The sequence below is a fragment of the Carlito syrichta genome, unplaced genomic scaffold (assembly GCF_000164805.1).
Source record: "Carlito syrichta isolate Samal-C Ts95f unplaced genomic scaffold, Tarsius_syrichta-2.0.1 Scaffold304984, whole genome shotgun sequence".
NCBI classification, from domain to species: Eukaryota; Metazoa; Chordata; class Mammalia; order Primates; family Tarsiidae; genus Carlito; species Carlito syrichta.
Window position 1 is genome coordinate 187,499 of NW_007249080.1, and position 17,722 is coordinate 205,220.

Below are 17,722 nucleotides of genomic sequence, written 5' to 3' on the forward strand. Positions count from 1 at the left end.
TGGAAGGCTGAGGGAGAAGGATCGCTGGAGCCCAGCAGGTCGGGGCTGCGGTGGCCAGGAGCGGCCACTGCACTCCAGTCTGGGTGACAGAGTGAGACTCCAACTCAAAACAAAAAAACAAAAAAAGAAATTATTACTAAACCAAGATCAACTATGCTGTACAATGTCTCATATTTGGGGTTTGCCTGTGTGTTTCCTCTGGTATCATTTAACTTGTTCCTTTATCTGCCATATTGCCTACAAATGGAAGTCAGTACCTGCTGAATAGTTCTCAAGTATGCATCCGAATTCCCCGGAGGTCATGTTAAAATGCAGATTGCTGGCCCCAGCACAGAAGTGTCTGATTCACTTTATCTGGGGTGGGGAATGAGCATTTGCATTTCTTATAGGTTTCCAGGAGTTGCTGATACTTCTAAACCAACAGGCAGAACTACTGTTTCTAGAAGGAAGTTTGATTGGATTTAAATTCTTCTTCCTCCTTTTTTTTTTTTTTTGGTGAGTTTGTTTCTAGAGTGGTAGTATGTGTTTCATTTTTGTATCATATCAGAAGGTACACAGTGAGTGTTTGGTCATTACAGTTTTAATGATGCTAAGATTGCAAGTAGTTTCAGTGATGAACAACTGATATTTTTTAAATTGCAATTTAAAAACATTAACTCAAATCATCTTCTGTATAACACCAAGGGTGAGCAGTCACTCATTCAGAAAACATTTACTGTATTTCTCCTATGAGCTTGGCAGTGTGCAAGGTTATACAGATGAAAGAATTATAGTGCCCAAGCGACTCCAACCTCAAGTAACTCTCAGTCTATTGGAAGATGGGCAAATAAACTAACTTGCATAATACCTTACAATCAGTGCTAAGGCAGACATATGTACAACATATGATAGAAGCATGACTGTGTGGCACTGAGTTAATATGTTCTTTCTCTATTTGGGTACAATAAGAAGATACAGATTTTCACTTTATTTTCAGTAACTACAAATATCAGAAATGGCCCCCAATACACCATGGTATTGCTGTCTGTGCTCTCCTATGCTCTGACTACAGAGTAAGCAAACAGATTAAGTTCCTCTCAGTGGGGATTTTTCAAGTTTCAAAGCTGGAAGTTTTATTAGATTGGGAAATTTTGAGAAACAGGAAGTACAAATGTATTCTCAGAAAGATCTTTGCTAAGGATGGCTGCATTTGATCACAGGAGGAACACAGAGAATATATATGGTGAAAATCTATCCTTATCCTCATAATCCAATACCTGTGTTTTTAGGATAAGTAGATATCCATCTTCCATAGGGCCTAAATTGTGTTCGTTAATATCTTAGACTTTTTAAAGGTCTGGTTTGTATTTTTTAGATTAATACCTGAAATAAGAAAAAAATTGTTTCCAAAATGGAGGTTTCCTAGGCTATGGTTATACAAAGTTCTTACGAAGGCAAGGCAGGTTTATGGGGCAAATGTTGCTATATTTTAATTGGATTATCTGGAGACCTATAGTAATTTTTATTTCTTGAGTCTATGATATCATTCTAATGTCCACATTCCCCCATTTTTAAAAACCAAATAGTTTTCTAGAAAAAGACATGCCTGAGCCCGGGGGTTTGAGACCAGCCTGGGCAACTTGGTGAGACTTCGTCTCTACAATAAAAATCACACACACACACACACACACACACACACACACACACACACAAAAGTAGCTGGGCATGGTGGTATGCGTCTGTAGTTCCAGCTACTTTGAAGGCTGTGGCAGAAGGATTGCCTAAGTCCAGCAGGAGGAGACTACAGTGGCAGCCTGGGCGACAAGAGTGAGACTCTAACTCAACAACAACAACAACAAAAAAAAAAAGAAAAAGAAAAAGAGAAACTACTGGCAGTATTAAGTGCTGGGCTTTAGAGAGTGTGTCTTAGATTTTATAAGGGAAAAGGTAGGGTGATATGTGTTGGTTCCTGTCTTAGTATAGTTTAAAAGAAAATGCAGATTAACATGAAAAGAAAAGTAAAGAACGGTGGTGTTTAAATAGTTCACAGTTTGACAGATAGAAGTAGACTGAGGTAGATGCTGGAATTTTTGTGGAAATTGAACTTAAAATGGCCTTAAAACATAGGTCTTAAATATCGAAAGACACAACAAATGATCCTCCAGTTGAAAAGTATAATTCAGTTGTACACATTTTAGTTTATTTTGTAGAAGAAAAACAACATTGATTATGTTTTATATTTAGATCCTGATTATTCTCAGAGCTGCAAGATTAGACTTTCTTTACCTTGGGTGGCTAGGCCTATGCATTTTTCCTTATTTCAAATGGTTCTTTGTACTGCATACATTTGGATTGAATGAATTAGCCCAGCATATTTGCATTCTGTTGAGTGTATTATAACATTTTTCAAATGTTTCACATTGCCATTGAAAAATATATTATACTTACTATATTTTATATTTGAATAGGTAGACTTTTCAAACCTATGGAATACTTGCCTTGTTATATTTTATTGGGTAATTTCACCTTGTTAATGATTTGAATGGTAAAACATGCTGGTTTTTAAAATTGAACTTTACTGTGAATGTCAGAGATCTATTCTAGTTTATTATTCTTCTTATGATTGTACAGTTATAAAATGTTAGTGTGATCCTAAAAGCATGCTACACATATGTCGTCAATGCACAGAGGCATTTTCAAATGCTGCCAATTTAAATTTTCCATTGTAAAGGTCATTCAATAGCATTTTACTTTGTTAGTAGTTTTGAGACTATCTCCTGCTATTTACAAAGTTATTATTATCCATTTGGCTGGCACCATCAATGTATTTGAAATATCATTTGTGAAGGCTACCTTATCATCTGGCCTTGTAATGGCTGATTTCTTTGCCACTCCAGATTCAACCACAGGTGACTGAAACTCAAATTCAAGCAAGAGATAAAAGGAGGGGAGTGGAAAATGTATAGTGTTATACAACTGAAGTGTCCAGGGGTTATTTTCAACAATATTTGGCTCTAGATGCACAAATGATGCTATCAGGACTCTATGCTGCTTAGCTCTGCTAGATTCAGATTAATTTCAGTTTGTGACCAGCTGTCTTCATCTAAAGGCAATGCTGAAGCATGCATGAAAAAAAGTTAGTGCAGATAGGATTGGCAGTTTCACCTGTTAAAACAGGGACTTTTTCTGAAAAGAAAAGGTTTTGGGCCGACTAAGAAGTAGGAGATACCACAACAGGCTTCATGGCTGGTCTTAGCCACTATTTTCTAAGTTTTTGAGAATTGTCTTGATTGGCATTTATCGTCTTTCATATATTTCTCATTCTACTTTTGCAGTCTGCTTTGATTCTGAAACCCAGCTTTATCATTGTTTCTGCTAACTCCCATGACCATCTACTCTGAAAGCCCACATAGGACCCTCCCAGTGAAGGATGGCTGTCTGGCCTCTACTGAACTTCTCCTCTACTTTTCTCAATGTCTGAGGTTAGCTCATCAAGTTAAATTGACTGAGTCTTAGTTAAGTCATTTATAATGTGAATAATTTATTTATTAGTCAGGATTCTTCATAAAAACAGAATCAATGAGATATAGATACAGATAAAATGAAGAGTTGGCTCATGTGATTATGGAGGCTGAGAAGTGCCCTGATCTGTCACCTGCAAGCTGAATATCCAGTTATGCCAGTGGAGTAGTTCAGTTTGAAGGCCTGAGAAGCGGAGCATCAATAGTTTAAGTGATTGTGTAATTCTCAGTGTGTCCCAGCTCAGCAGTGAGGCAGAACAGGACAAATTTTTTCTTTTTTTTTGTTTTTGTTCTACTGTGGGTCTCAAGGCATGGAATGACACCCAGTCACATTGGGAAAGACAATCTACTTTACTGAGTCCACTAATTCGAATGTTAATCACTTCTAGAAATATCCTCACAGATATTAGAAATAATGTGTAGCCAAATATTTGGATACTTTCTGATTCAGTCAAGTTGACACATAAAATTAACCATCAGCTATATTAACATCTATTGTTATTATTATTCATATATTTTAAATCATTTACATTATAGATAATATATTAAAACTAGTTTTGCTGTGAAGTTCAGTTATATATAGATTAAATAGACATGTAAATTTTAAGACACTTCATGAATACAAAACATTGTTAAGTAGGCTCCAACCTATGCAGAATACATGTCTACCATTAGAACAACTCAGGGAAATTGATAATTAGAATTTAGGAATTTATTTGTAAAAATATTGTGTATACTTATGTGTTTAAACTTCAGTTACCTTCAAAGTACTCTCCATTTGATGCAATGCACCTTTTTTATTATTTTATTTTAAAGACGTGGGGTACAATTCAGGATTAGGTACATAAGTGGTCAACATACAGCGAAGTTTGGGCCTTCCATTGGTCCTCACTTTGCCTTGTTTAGGATCAGATACCCTTGTTGATGGTATTTGCCCCCCTTCCCTGTCCCACTATTGCCAATTCCTTTCTTGTAGTATTATGATAAATGTTCAGTGTCCACTTGTAAGTTAGAATATGTGGTACTCAGTTCTTTGATTCTTGATAGATCAGAGTATGATAAACTCTAAATCCATTCAAGTTTCTGCAAAATCCATAATTTTGTCCTTCTTTATGACTGGATTATATTTTATTGTGAATATGTACATTTTTCCACTGCTCAAAATGGATTTTTAGCTCATCAATTTTGAGGTCTTTTAGTGCTGCTGCCACTTTTTGTTTCACTTCTTCCACATAGGCAAAACGTTTCCTTTCGATAACCTTTTCATTCAGGGAAACAAAAAAAATGTCACTCAGGGTGAGATTGGGTGAATAGGGAGGGTAGGGCACAGGGGTCATGCTGTTTTTGGTCTAAAACTGCTAAACCCTCAGTGCAATGTGGGCAGATGCACTCGTAAATCACCCATCATGAAATGGGCAAATATGTTGAAACAATCTCCAAAAAAACATTTAACTTAAGCTGAATGCAGTCACTTACAATAATGCTAGATGGTACACTGATGCCAATGTTCCTAAAACAATTACCTAGTAGGAAAAGCCAGTACTACAAGGGACCTGCTCTCCAAAAGATAATTCCAGGTTTTTTTTTATACCCTTGTATCTAAAAGACTTAAAATAATGAGTGCCTGGCACATAATAGTTGCCCCATAAATAATTGTTAAGTGACTATTGCTCCATGGCACAGTATTTTAGCACAGTACAAAATGTATTGTGATACTCAATAAAAGTTTGCTGAGGGAATAAATGTTTGACCCTGAGATAGATATTTAGAATTGGAGCAGGAGTTTTTAGAAATCATTGCTATGTTGGTCTTTAACATTATCTATTACTGTTGTTCATTAAGAGTTTATTCTCTTAAATATATTTTATTACTAAAATAACTTATTTATTCCAAAATATTTTTATTCTTAAAGTTGAAAAAAACTTTGCTACTTTCTATAAATGTTTTGCATTTAAGAAAATTTAATTATCAGCATTTGATTACACAGTTGTGTATCTTTCTTCTCCTTTATCCACTTGAGCAAATAAGTAAAACTGTGTGTGAAGCAATAATACATTATTTACATAAATTATATTGTATATGAAGATTTCTATAGCAAGTGATAGTGTCTCTTACTCAAGATTTATAAATTTCAGGTTACTATTTTATAGAAAATGGAAATAATGAACCCAATTACCTTAGGTAAAGTAACTGTTTCAGGAAAACTAACTTGTAAAATATTTTTAAGTATTAACATGTACATTAGCCTACAATATTTTATATTCTTTCAATTGTACACACACATGCACACACACTTGCAAAGAAAAGCTATAATCTTTATTTAGGAGAAAACTTTATTCCACCAGTCCTAACCTTAGGCAGAATGAGGTTCATACATTGGTTGTATCATTCTCTAGATAAGAAGGGGTTATTTAGCTCTGTTCTGAATCTGTTTCCTTGTCTGTAGAGTCTGGAGGTAATACCTTCTTACTAGGTTGCTGTGAAGATTAAAGGAACTGACTGACTAGGTAGGCAGTGGTTCTAAGTGCTAATCACTTCTCTTTGTCTCTCACTTTCTTTATTATTTGCTTTATGGTATTTAATATCTCAGAAAAATGTCTTTTATATCTTTGAATAATAATACATATAGACACTTTAAATTCAATTACATGTTAGATTAGTATTTTTTCAAAGGTACTTGGAATATGCTTAGGTGATTATTGGTCAATGTTATGGTCTCAAAGGAGTTATAGAAAATACTTAATTGTTATGCTATGCACACGGAATTAAGCTTCTTATCACACCATATACTCAACTTCTTTCATTTCCAGGTCACTTCTTCCAAACTAACTCTGAATTTATCCTAGGAGGTCCTAAGAGGAAATATTCTGAATATGTGCAATCCCAAAATGAAGACAAATCAAAAGCCAGTTTATTATTGAATGGCACATTTACATATAGATATACTTACACATTACTGTATTCTGACAACTAGACTTCTAAGAAGGCCATCAGCTATCATATCTTTATATGTGAAAATGAACTGTTAACCAGTTTTAAATGTTCAGATGTTGAAAATGATGTGTTAGGTGCTATACATTACAGTATAATACATTCTATGGAAGCACTAAACTCTTAACAGATGATTAGGAAGAAAGCTGGTTCCCTTCTTCTGAACCAAAATCAGATGCCAACTTAAGACTCATAGACAATGTATATATTTATTTTAAAGCATGCTAGCTTACAACTAATAGTCCTAATCTCAATAACATTTTGTATAGACCTTGTTGGGCAAGTTAATTAAACATATCCGTACTCAGTTTCCATACATGTTTAAAGATAATACAGTTAGACTGTCGAAACTCTAAGGTCATATCTGTTTCTAAGAATACGTGATTCAATGATTCTCTTGCAAAATTGATTATAGGCTGCTTTGTATTAGGAATATGGATATTGAGTAGAAACAGTAATGTTCTTCAGTAAAACTTTCTGTAGTGCTGACGGTGTTCCTTGTGGCTGTTGAGCACTTGCCATGTGACTAATGTGACTGAGGAAATGGATGCTTAATTTAACTTGAATTAATTTTGAGTAAAATTAAAATTGCCATGACTCTAGAGTTATCAACTCCCTAACAAGGTTTCTGGCAAACAGCTGAAATAAAAAATAAATCCTAGACTGTATCAGCTTGTGCAATAAATTTAAAAGCAGCTATTTCACCCTCTCTTTTCAGTCTCCTGCACATAGTTACTCAAGCTATGACTCTGGCAAAAATGAGAGTGTAGACCGAGGTGCTGAGGACCTTTCACTAAACAGGGGAGATGAGGATGAAGATGACCACGAGGACCATGATGATTCTGAGAAAGTTAATGAGACAGATGGAGTTGAAGCCGAGCGACTGAAAGCTTTTAATGTGAGTCCTGCCATACTCCCAGTGTGGTTTAATTTTTACCACTTCACTTTCATGTTGTTGCTTGTTGGTAAATGTGGATATTTTAGAGACATGTTTGTTTAATTTACAGAAGGATTTAAAAAGTACATGAAACACTCTTTGCCAACCAGACACCAGAATTGCTGTGTTTTGTTTAGAATTTTAAAGCCAAATGTGAGCTGAGAACTGGAGTTGTGTTGTGTGAGTATGCATGTTTACCTAGTGATGGAGGGGGCCACAGCTTAGTCCTCGGAAGAATACGCCCGTCATCTGTTATTTCTTTTGCTTTCCTAGCTTATCTAATTGTGCATGACAAAAGAGTCAATTGTTTTTTTTTCAGAGATTAGTCCACTGTGCAGTGTAGCAATGTAACAGTCGTATTTATCATTAATAGAAAATTTAATGGGGTGCTCAAATGTCACAGTCTACTGTTATTTCCTGATTTTTTTCTACATGATAGTGTATTCTTTTCTGTGTGTCTGTCTGTCTGTCTGCCTTTCTCTCTTTTTCTCTCTCTATTTTATAATCCAACCATTTAGAAAGTCTTTAAAGAGTGTTTGCTTAAAATTTCTGGCTTTCCATTGCAAAGTTCTCCAGTGCATAAACCAGAAAAGAGTATTTTCCTATCGGTAATCAAGACAGGAAGCTAGGAACAGAAGAGAGCAGCCCTCCAAACCCTTCTCCTCTGTCTCCCTCTTGCCAACAGATGTTTGTCAGGCTGTTTGTAGATGAAAACTTGGACCGAATGGTCCCAATCTCTAAGCAGCCCAAAGAAAAGATCCAGGCTATCATTGACTCATGCAGGCGACAATTCCCTGAGTATCAAGAGCGTGCCAGAAAACGTATACGTACTTACCTCAAGTCCTGCAGGCGGATGAAAAGAAGTGGTTTTGAGATGGTGAGTTTTTAATTAAAACACAGCCCTAGATTCCATCAAAATCCCACATGTAAACCATGACACTATTTTTTTTCCATCTTAGTGTCTTTTTTTAATTTATTTTTCCATAATGTCAGGTCAAAGGGGTTTTGTTTGCTTGTTTGTTTTTTCCCTCTTCTCCTTTTCATCTTCCTGAAGTATTTACTCCTTTGGTTTATTTAATAAGGAATAGCATGTGAGACCAGTGCTTACTGAACCACATGGTACCATGTCACAGAAGATGAGGGTGATTTGAGTAACAAACAAGTGAGAACCAGCATCTCATTCATATGTGTTTTCTTTCTGTCAATACCAAAGTAGGTATGAGGTTAACTAAGTCTTGAACTGAAGCACCAGTTGTTGCTCTAGATGGTACATGACAGTGACGTTCTCTGGAATGAAAGGAAATGGATGGATCCATCTAAGGAATACCATTTTCATGTCTATGGTTCACAAATAGCAAGCCTTGAAAATAAAGATCAGGGAATGCAAATACTCAGGTGAAACACAAGACTTTATTGTATTGGGTGTGTATATATTTGTGTGCTTGTGGATAGTACCATGAGCTTTTATGTTCAGTTGGGCTTTATAGATAGATGGAATTATGTTGACATTCTATTATGCAATCGGATGGAAATTAGAAACCAATGGTTTTTGGAACTATATTCTGTTTCACTTTGCTCTATTTGTCACATCTAGAAATAGTGCACGTGTTTATAATGTATGCTTTTCCATTTCTTTATGTTTTTATGTATGTGAGAAGTACATTAGAATTCTTCTGAAAGCACTTTTTTCTATTCTTTTCTGAGAAGATTTCATGAAAGCCAAGACTGTTAGTGTTTGTGATCTGTGACTCTACTTAATTAGTTGTGATGGGATGAGAGTTGGTGGACATAAGAGAGGTTTCAGAATTTGTTACATGTGAGAAATAACATGTCCACTGCCTCTTACTAATTTTTCCATATTGTCTTATAAAAGTATGTTTGATTGGTTTTGAAGAAAAAGCGACTGTCCTCTAAAAGAGTTTGTCTTCCCAGATGGTTAGGAGTATAAGCTCTGTCCCCAAAGACCCAGGTGTTGAGTTCCAGATCCACTACTTTCTTTCTCTATGACCTGAGCAAGTTACTCAAGCTGCCTGTGCTCACTTTTCTCCCCTGAAGATATAAATAACTACTAATTTATAAGGCATTGAGAATTATATAGGATGTCTAATATAATCCTCTGCAAGTCATTCCTAGTCTATCATAAGCACTGAATACATCACACCTCTGAAAACATTATCAAGTTTTAATTCATCACCTGAAAACAATTTCCCAAAATATTTTAATTCTACAATTGCAGAACATGCCATTAAATATTTGGTTTCCTATCAGGATACCTACACCGGATTTAATGTTTGTAGTGCATTAAGTCATTTTTCAATAAAACTGTTGACTAAATTATGACAATAGAGACAGTATAGCATAAAAGAGAACGAGAGATTGCTTGAAGAAAGTAAAGCTATTTTGCTCATTAATGAATTGTTTAATTATTATTATTACCAACAGAGTAGGAGACAGATGACAGATGAAAAGTATATATAAACAAGTGTGAAATCCAGAAATCTAGCATTGACATCAGGTTCAAGGCCACTTAGCAGTTGACATAAAATGCTAATTGAAGCTAAGTATATCTCATTCAAAGCACAATGCAATATATGTACTTTCCTCTGGAAATAACAATAAAAATAATATCATATGTCAAGATTTTTATTTTTACCAGCTTCCAACATTAGCATTTCTTCCTAATCTTTTAATGTTATTTAGAGATTGTTTTCTTTGATAAAATTTATCTGATTTTTTTGTAATATAAAAGTTGTATAATATTCTTTAAGAGAAAAATATTGTTACTATGTAGAATTGTTGAGTTCTTTAGGGCATATTTCAGACATTCAACCATTTTTTTAAATTGTTGTTTTTAGTAATTTTATACATTCACTTTAACATGGCATCTATTTACTATATAGAGAGTAGGGCAAACATTTTACTAATACAAAGTCAAGAAGTTTTAGAAACTAATCTTGTAGTACATACACTGTAAAGAAATGATATAGTATTTAACCTTTAATAATTTTCATTCATTAATTCACTCATTTATTCAGTATATATATGTAATATACACAGCATTATACAAAGTAATAAGCAGAAATACAAGGCCTGTCTGAGTTGCTAATTAGGAAAGTAAGAACATATTACCTGGTCATCAAAATTTCTTCAGGTGAGGCCAGTTGCGGTGGCTCATGCCTGTAATTCCAGCACTTTGGGAGATTGAGACGGAAGGATTGTTTACTCTCAGGAGTAGGCAACACAGTGAGACCCTGTCTCTACACAGAAATCAAAAATTTTTCTGTGCATGGTGGCACATGCTTGTAGTCCCAGCTACTAGGGAGGCTGAGATGGAAGGATCACCTGAACCCAGGAGGTGGAGGCTGCAGTGAACTGTGATGGTGCCACTGTACTCTGGATGACAAATGAGATTCTGACTCAAAAAAAAATTATTAGATGACAAGTTATATGAAATGAAATGCTTAAATAGTAATGCAAGGCCTTATGTAATGAAGTGTTAAATGAATGGCATGGATGAAACTGGACATTATAGTTTAGCCCATTTTTGTCTTATATATTTACTGAGTAATATACCACTGGAAATAACAAATAAGATTCATCATCTAGTCAACAGTTGGAATTTTTGATTGTTTTATGTATTACAGCATTCTCATTGAATGTGGATAGATTTTGTGTCATTTTGAATACTCATCCTTACCCAAAACAGATAGGAAAAGGCATGTCTAGTGCAGATAATAATAATCACAGTTACATCTTTTACACAACTATTTTTTGCCTTCATGATTGACTAAATGTGATATAGTATAACATTCCCAGGGTTTTAAAAAATTGAAACAGCTTTAAACAAAAATCCTTTTTTATATTGTTTTATGTAGGTAGATATTAAGAAAATGTGTCATTTTCAGTATGTGATAATTTAACATGCATGTTTTTCTGCAATATATAACAAGACAATAAGGCAACTTGAAGATGTTTTTAATACAATTGTAAAAACAGAATTATAAAGTACAGGATTATTTAGTAAGAGATTTTGTGTTAAAAATTTAGAGTAGCATTCAACAAGCTTAGCTCGTCTAGTTACTCAGGGTCATTAAGGTCAGAAGATTCCTTAAGTAGAGTGAAACAAAATATTGAATTGTGTTTCCTGCTGGCTTTAAGAAATTCCAAGGAATATTCCCATAAAAGTGGTTTATCACAACATTTGTCAGTACTATACTAGATTTTTAGTATTCTCTTGGGCTAGTTCTCTGGTGTTGTTGACACAAAATCTATTCATGTTTAACTATTCTACACTTTCCCAAAAGAATTTACATGCCAGCACAAATACTTTTAATTGGCTTCACTGAATGCATACAAACAGTAGAGTATATTTTTATGCATTCTTATTTCACTGAAATTATCAAGATCTTACATGTCTTGATTGCTAAAACAACCAAAATTTCTGTGACATGTTCCAAATAGTCTCTATAATGCATGAAGTAGAAAAATCATATTAAGATATTTTTAACATTTTTTTTATCAATTCACAAATTTTGCCCTTCTAAATAAGAAACTCTTCAGAGTTGGATATAAAATGGCATGTTTTGTGAAAATTTAATAAGTTTGATTCAGAGTGCTGTCTTAGTTTTCCTTAGGTTTTATGAACCCAGTGAATTAAGCAGCCATTAAATTAATCTGTAGACAAATGTATATTGAATTATCACTGAATCTATTGTATGGCTTTGATGCTCAAGTTCAGTTACTTCTCTGAAGAATATTTTTTGATTGTTCCAGAAAATAATGCATATCTTCAAGGTATCCTGATCTTAAATTCAATAATGGTGCCTATAATAAAAAAAGATCATAAAAGCAAAGCTTTATGAACAAGGTGGTCTTGACCCATACTGAGTACAATTTGCATTTTGTGATATGATTTCTCTCTTTTGTTTCCTGAATTTGCATTATTAGAGACTCTTCCACCATGTTATATATGTTTATATGTGTTTCTGCAAAACTCAAATAAAAATATTTAGGGGACATATAAACAAGAGACTTTCAATTCACTATTTTCCTGTATCCCAAATTTTGCTACTATACCAAGTTATACCAAGTAGCCTAGATATTTGAATTTTAATAACCTAAAAATTGCCTAGTTAGTTGCTTTTAATGTAGTAGAATTGGTTATTTTTTTTTTTTGTAGAAATAAGTCTCATGCATTTTTTTTTTTTTTTTTTTGGTAAAATTTTGTCAAGAGCTAAACTTTCCACTATTATAGAAGACGTCATTGCAGATGTGTCTTCTGGAATGTAATGCAAGAAAAAAATTTTCTCTTGAGGAGATGTAATGCTTTCACCTGTTCTTATCACCAAGTCTATGAACCCTATTAAGTTCACTTTTGTACCTCATCTCCAGGAAGTTCAGAGTTAAACTCTGTCCAACATCCCATTGTCTTTCTGTTTATTTTGGTGTGCAACATTCCCTGGTGGAGCTGACATGTATTTTACGGGAAAAACGAGATATAAATTTAGAAACAAATAAGTAAATAATCTATTATAGAAACACCAGAAAATAAACATTTCGTGTTTAGGAAATAGTATAATTTTTGAGATGACTGGACTTGTCAGATCATTTGCTTCTACTTGTCTAACACAGCACACAACAGAGGAAACAGAACTTGTTTTCAGTTCACAGTTTCCCTGATATCATAAACACTGGAAAGGCTACAGTGACACTAGCTATTTGTCTTTTAGCAAATAGAGATATGATAAAAAAGGAATTAAAGTGCTTCTTTAAGCTGAAAATTCTATCACAAATATACTTAGCCCTTCTTACAAGATCCTGATAAAGCTTTATAATACCTGTGTAGCTATTATTATTTATATAATTCTTCATAAAACATGAGCACAACCATGCAGATTTCTCTCTTTGTGACCAGTTAGCATAATTAATGCTAATTAGCAAGCATATTGTTTGAATTCCCTACTTGCTATTTGTACCAACTCTTGCCCTTTCTCTTACAATTGTTATTTACTAACCCCCAAGATACTTCCGCATCTACTGAGTTCTTAATTCATGATATTCCTTTCAATTTGCATTCTATATATTCTTCTCAATAATTTTGATCTCTAACCTGACCTCACAGTTCTCTCACCTTTTTTTAAATTTTTATTTTAAAGATGTAAGGTACAATTTAAGGTTAGGTATACAAATGGTAATAGTACAAATGAAATCTTTCACCTTTTCAATGTTAGGGATCTGGATCTCTATTTCACTCCAGCCATGACTAGCATGGATACACTTTAGGCTTATTCATCAATCAAAAAGCCTGCACAAGCAATATAAAAAATTTTTAGAATTTTCTAAAATTTCTCAAGTATTCTCAACTGTCTTTGCAGAAGAAATGTATCACTTTATTTGCCCTGGGTAAATAGTTCTGCCACCTCTGCTCTGATATCATTCTACTTTCTTCAGAATGTTGCCTTATCAACCATCCCTCTCTTTTACATGTTCAATTTATACTTTTCACAAAAGTGACATTTCTTTTGTCTAAAAAATGTTATCAGATTTCAAGAAAATATTGAATTTCTTCCTCTTTTTCTACAATCTGAGTCCATCTTTCTTTGTCAAGTTTCTTAAAATAGTATTTTATACTCACTGATCACATCTATGTCCACCAATTCCTGTGGTAATCCTTCACATTTAGAACTCTCAGACTCTGTCTGGTTCTCTCCACTGTACCCTCGGCTCTCTGCAGGATCTGAATCTGTGGATTCACCCAACTGATCAAAAGAATTTTGGGGAAAAAAATAAGATACTTGTACCTGTACTGAACATGTACATAATTTTTTTCCCTTGTCATTATACCTTAACACAGAATTACAATTATTTATATAGCATTTATACTGCAGTAGGTATTATAAGTAAGCTAGTGATGATATAAAGTATATGGGAGGATATGCATGGGTTATGCAGATACTATGCCGTTTTATATTAGGGACTTGAGCACCCTTAGGGGTCCTGGAATCAGTTGCTCATACATACCAAAGGATAATTACTGAATTAGTACTTATGAATAGCACATGACTACTTTTACACTACATCCAAAGATTGCATCCTCAACTAAATCACCCTCGTTTTCTTGAGACTATTGATTTTATTCCTCCTCATTTACCTGTACATGCTTTGGGTAGATCCTACGGTTCTCTGCTTGGCCATATACTGCATATGACACTAATCACAGCGTGAATGTCTGCCCTTGTGCATAGTACCCCACTCTCAAAGTAACATACCAGGAATCTACAAACCTTTGATATTTAATTCCAAATGTCAGCCAGACAGTAGGCCAATTATTATGATGTCACACTGAACTCTTTATATTCTCCATCACCCATTTCTCTACCAATATTCCACTTCTTGACTTGCCTACCTTTGTTAATAGTATCATTATTGTCTTTTACACCATGGTTCACAGTGTAGAATGAGATTTGACTCTTTCTTTATACTGGTGCCTTGCATCCTACCGCTCACTATTCTGCTAATTTTTTCTTTACTCTGTTTCTAAAATTTTATAATTTTTCATTTTATTTGCTATCATTTTAGTTCCAACTTTCATACCTCATATCTGTACTTTTGCCCAATCCTTCTAATTCAATTCCCTACTTCCATCTCACACTCCCTTCATATGCTATGCCTAGGCAGATGTAAAAATAGGATTTGTGAAGCCTGAAGTTCATATAACCTGGGGCTTTTTTAAAAAAAGTAATACAAAATTATGAGCAAAATTGGTAGTAAAATGAATGCGTATTTACAGTTAGAAAAGATACCACACAAAACATTTTAAAAAGCACTGGAGTCTTGAATATTTAAACCCTTTTCTTCTTACATCTCTTTAGACAATTTTCAGACACTTACATATAAATGCTTCCTGGTTTTAAAGTGGCTTCCTCTCCCTACCTAGAACACTTACAACATCCAGGAACTCCAGTACACAGGAGATCCGTCCAGTTGAGGCACCCTTGTGCCTCAACTTTGTTGACTTTGAAAAATCTGCCTTTGCTTCCAGAATAGTCTTCCATAATTCTGACTTTCTTAGTGTGAAACTCTGTTATCTCAGAACAAATTCTAAATTTCTAAGTAATATTTTAACATAGGACCTTTTGAAACTGAGAGACCTAGCTTCAATTCCTGGCTTAGTTTAATTCCTGTGCAAGTTGTGTGATATTTCTGAGTCTCAATTTTTCTAAAAGATTAGGGCTGTTGGGGTATTATATGTGATCATCTATATATATATATATATAATGTTTAGCATATAATCAGGCAACTTTCTACTCTTTCTTCTTCTTTTTTTTTGAGTTGTAGTCACTCTGTTACCCAGACTGGAGTGCAGTGGCCGCTCCCGGCCACTGAGGCCTTGACCTGCTGGGCTCTGGCGATCCTTCCGCCTCAGCCTTTCAAGTAGCTGGAACTACAGGTGTGCACTACCACACCCAACTAATTTTTGGTTTATTGTAGAGATGGGGTCTCACCAAGTTGCCTAGGCGGGTCTCGAACCCACGGGCTCAGGCAATCCACTCACCTTAGCCTCCCAAAGCTGTGGGATTACAGGCTGAGCCACCAAGCCCAGCTTACTCTTTTTTCTAATGTATTCGATTTTTTTTTAATCACTTAGGTCATCACATGGGACTTTTCTTCTCTCAATATGTTGTCTCTTGGTCCACTTATTTTCCCTGACTCAGAAATTATAGGCACCTTTTGCTTATTATTTACTACATACATTAAAATTGAAGAATAACAAGGTTATAAAGAATATAGCCAACATATTTGTCAGAGTTAATTAATATTGAATCACTTACTTTAGCAAGATGTTGACCTGAGCCTCACGGAATACCTCCCCTTCACATACACATATCCCATCTAGCTTCTCACCATACAAACCTTGAATAAAATATAATAACTTTTAAGTTACCTATATAATTCCAAAAGAAAGATAAGGAAATTTCCAGGTACCTAAAATGAATACGAAAGTCATAGGCAGATTATAAGCCCTTAATTGGTTAAGGGTAGTAATCTAGGAAGATAAAAAAAAAAGTGAATGTAGAGACCAAAAAAATGGAGGGTAGGGTCTGAATGTCCACCCACTTTCAGGATACATGGATTTTAGTGTGTGACTAGGCAGGAACATAAACTAAGAGATACCTATAAAGTTGGGACCCTAGAAAGGTTATCCCTCCATTTTTCTCCATTAAGGGGTAGTGGGAGCAGGAGTGTAGAAACATTCAAATACAACTTTCAGAGGTAAAAATGATAGGTATTATAAGCATTGAAATTAAAACCTTACTAAATAGGTTAAATAGAATACAACATTCAATCAAAGAGAAAATCAGTAAATTGGAACATAGATAGAAATTACCCACAGAAGGAAAAAAAGGTAAGGGAAATTTGAAAGGAAAAAAAAAAAAAGCTAAGATGGAGAATAGAATGATAAAGATAGATCTAATGGGCATTCCAGAAGATAGATACATTAGAATTATAAAGAGGCAACAATGAAAGAGATGATGATGTAGAATTTTTCAGAATTGATTGGACCCTGAATCCTAATAACAGACAAGTAGATCAGTACTGAGTAGTATACGTTTTAAGAAAATCTGTACCTAGGAATATTATAGTAAAACCACAGAAAAGCAGCGACATTTTAAGGTGTACCAGAAATAAACAACAGATTATCTAAAGCAGAAAAACAGTGAACTTGAAAAACTTCTTGTCCAGATGATAGATGTGAGAAGACTGTCTTCAAAGAAGAAACTCTTCAAGGGAAACAACTTTTAATTTATAAATCAATGCCCAGCTCAACTCTACTTTCAGAATGAGGCAGAAAGAAATACTTCAGATAACTGCGGAGGTTACTGTCCATAGGCCAACTCCAGAGTACTGAAAATACTCTCTAAGAAGAAGGAAATTTAATCCAGAAAAAAAATATGGAAAATTTGCAGCATTGGTGACCAATTCTGAAGGGAAGCACTCAGATTTTATAGTCAGTGGATCTTGGTTCTTGTCTGTGCTTTTCCACTTGTTATTCATGGACCTTGTATGCCTGAGCCTTAATTTCCTCATGAAAAAAATGTAAATGATAGCTCTTATCTTAAAGATGAAACCAACAGCACTTGAAATAACAAATGTAAAAACTTCTACCTAGGACTATACCTGGTGCATATGAAGAACATGATAAAATGCAGTTTAATCTGAAATGGAATTTCACAGTTGCCATTCCTGAGAAACCCTTGCTGTCTCAATCTGTTCAACTATTTGAAGGGCTAAG

The 17,722-nt window shown here is 34.5% G+C and overlaps 1 protein-coding gene across 3 annotated transcripts in view; it reads left to right on the forward strand.

Annotated features, from left to right (window-relative positions):
• NOL4 (nucleolar protein 4) overlaps nucleotides 1–17,722 on the forward strand; it is a 282,271-nt gene that overhangs the window by 173,738 nt on the left and 90,811 nt on the right. For 2 of the 3 annotated variants that reach the window (XM_021713940.1, XM_008061041.1), the window contains 2 exons: nucleotides 7,210–7,389; nucleotides 8,114–8,305. In XM_021713940.1, the coding sequence (XP_021569615.1) occupies nucleotides 7,210–7,389; nucleotides 8,114–8,305 (372 nt within the window). The remainder of the gene's footprint in view (nucleotides 1–7,209; nucleotides 7,390–8,113; nucleotides 8,306–17,722) is intronic. The other variant, XM_008061040.2, reaches the window with a different exon arrangement.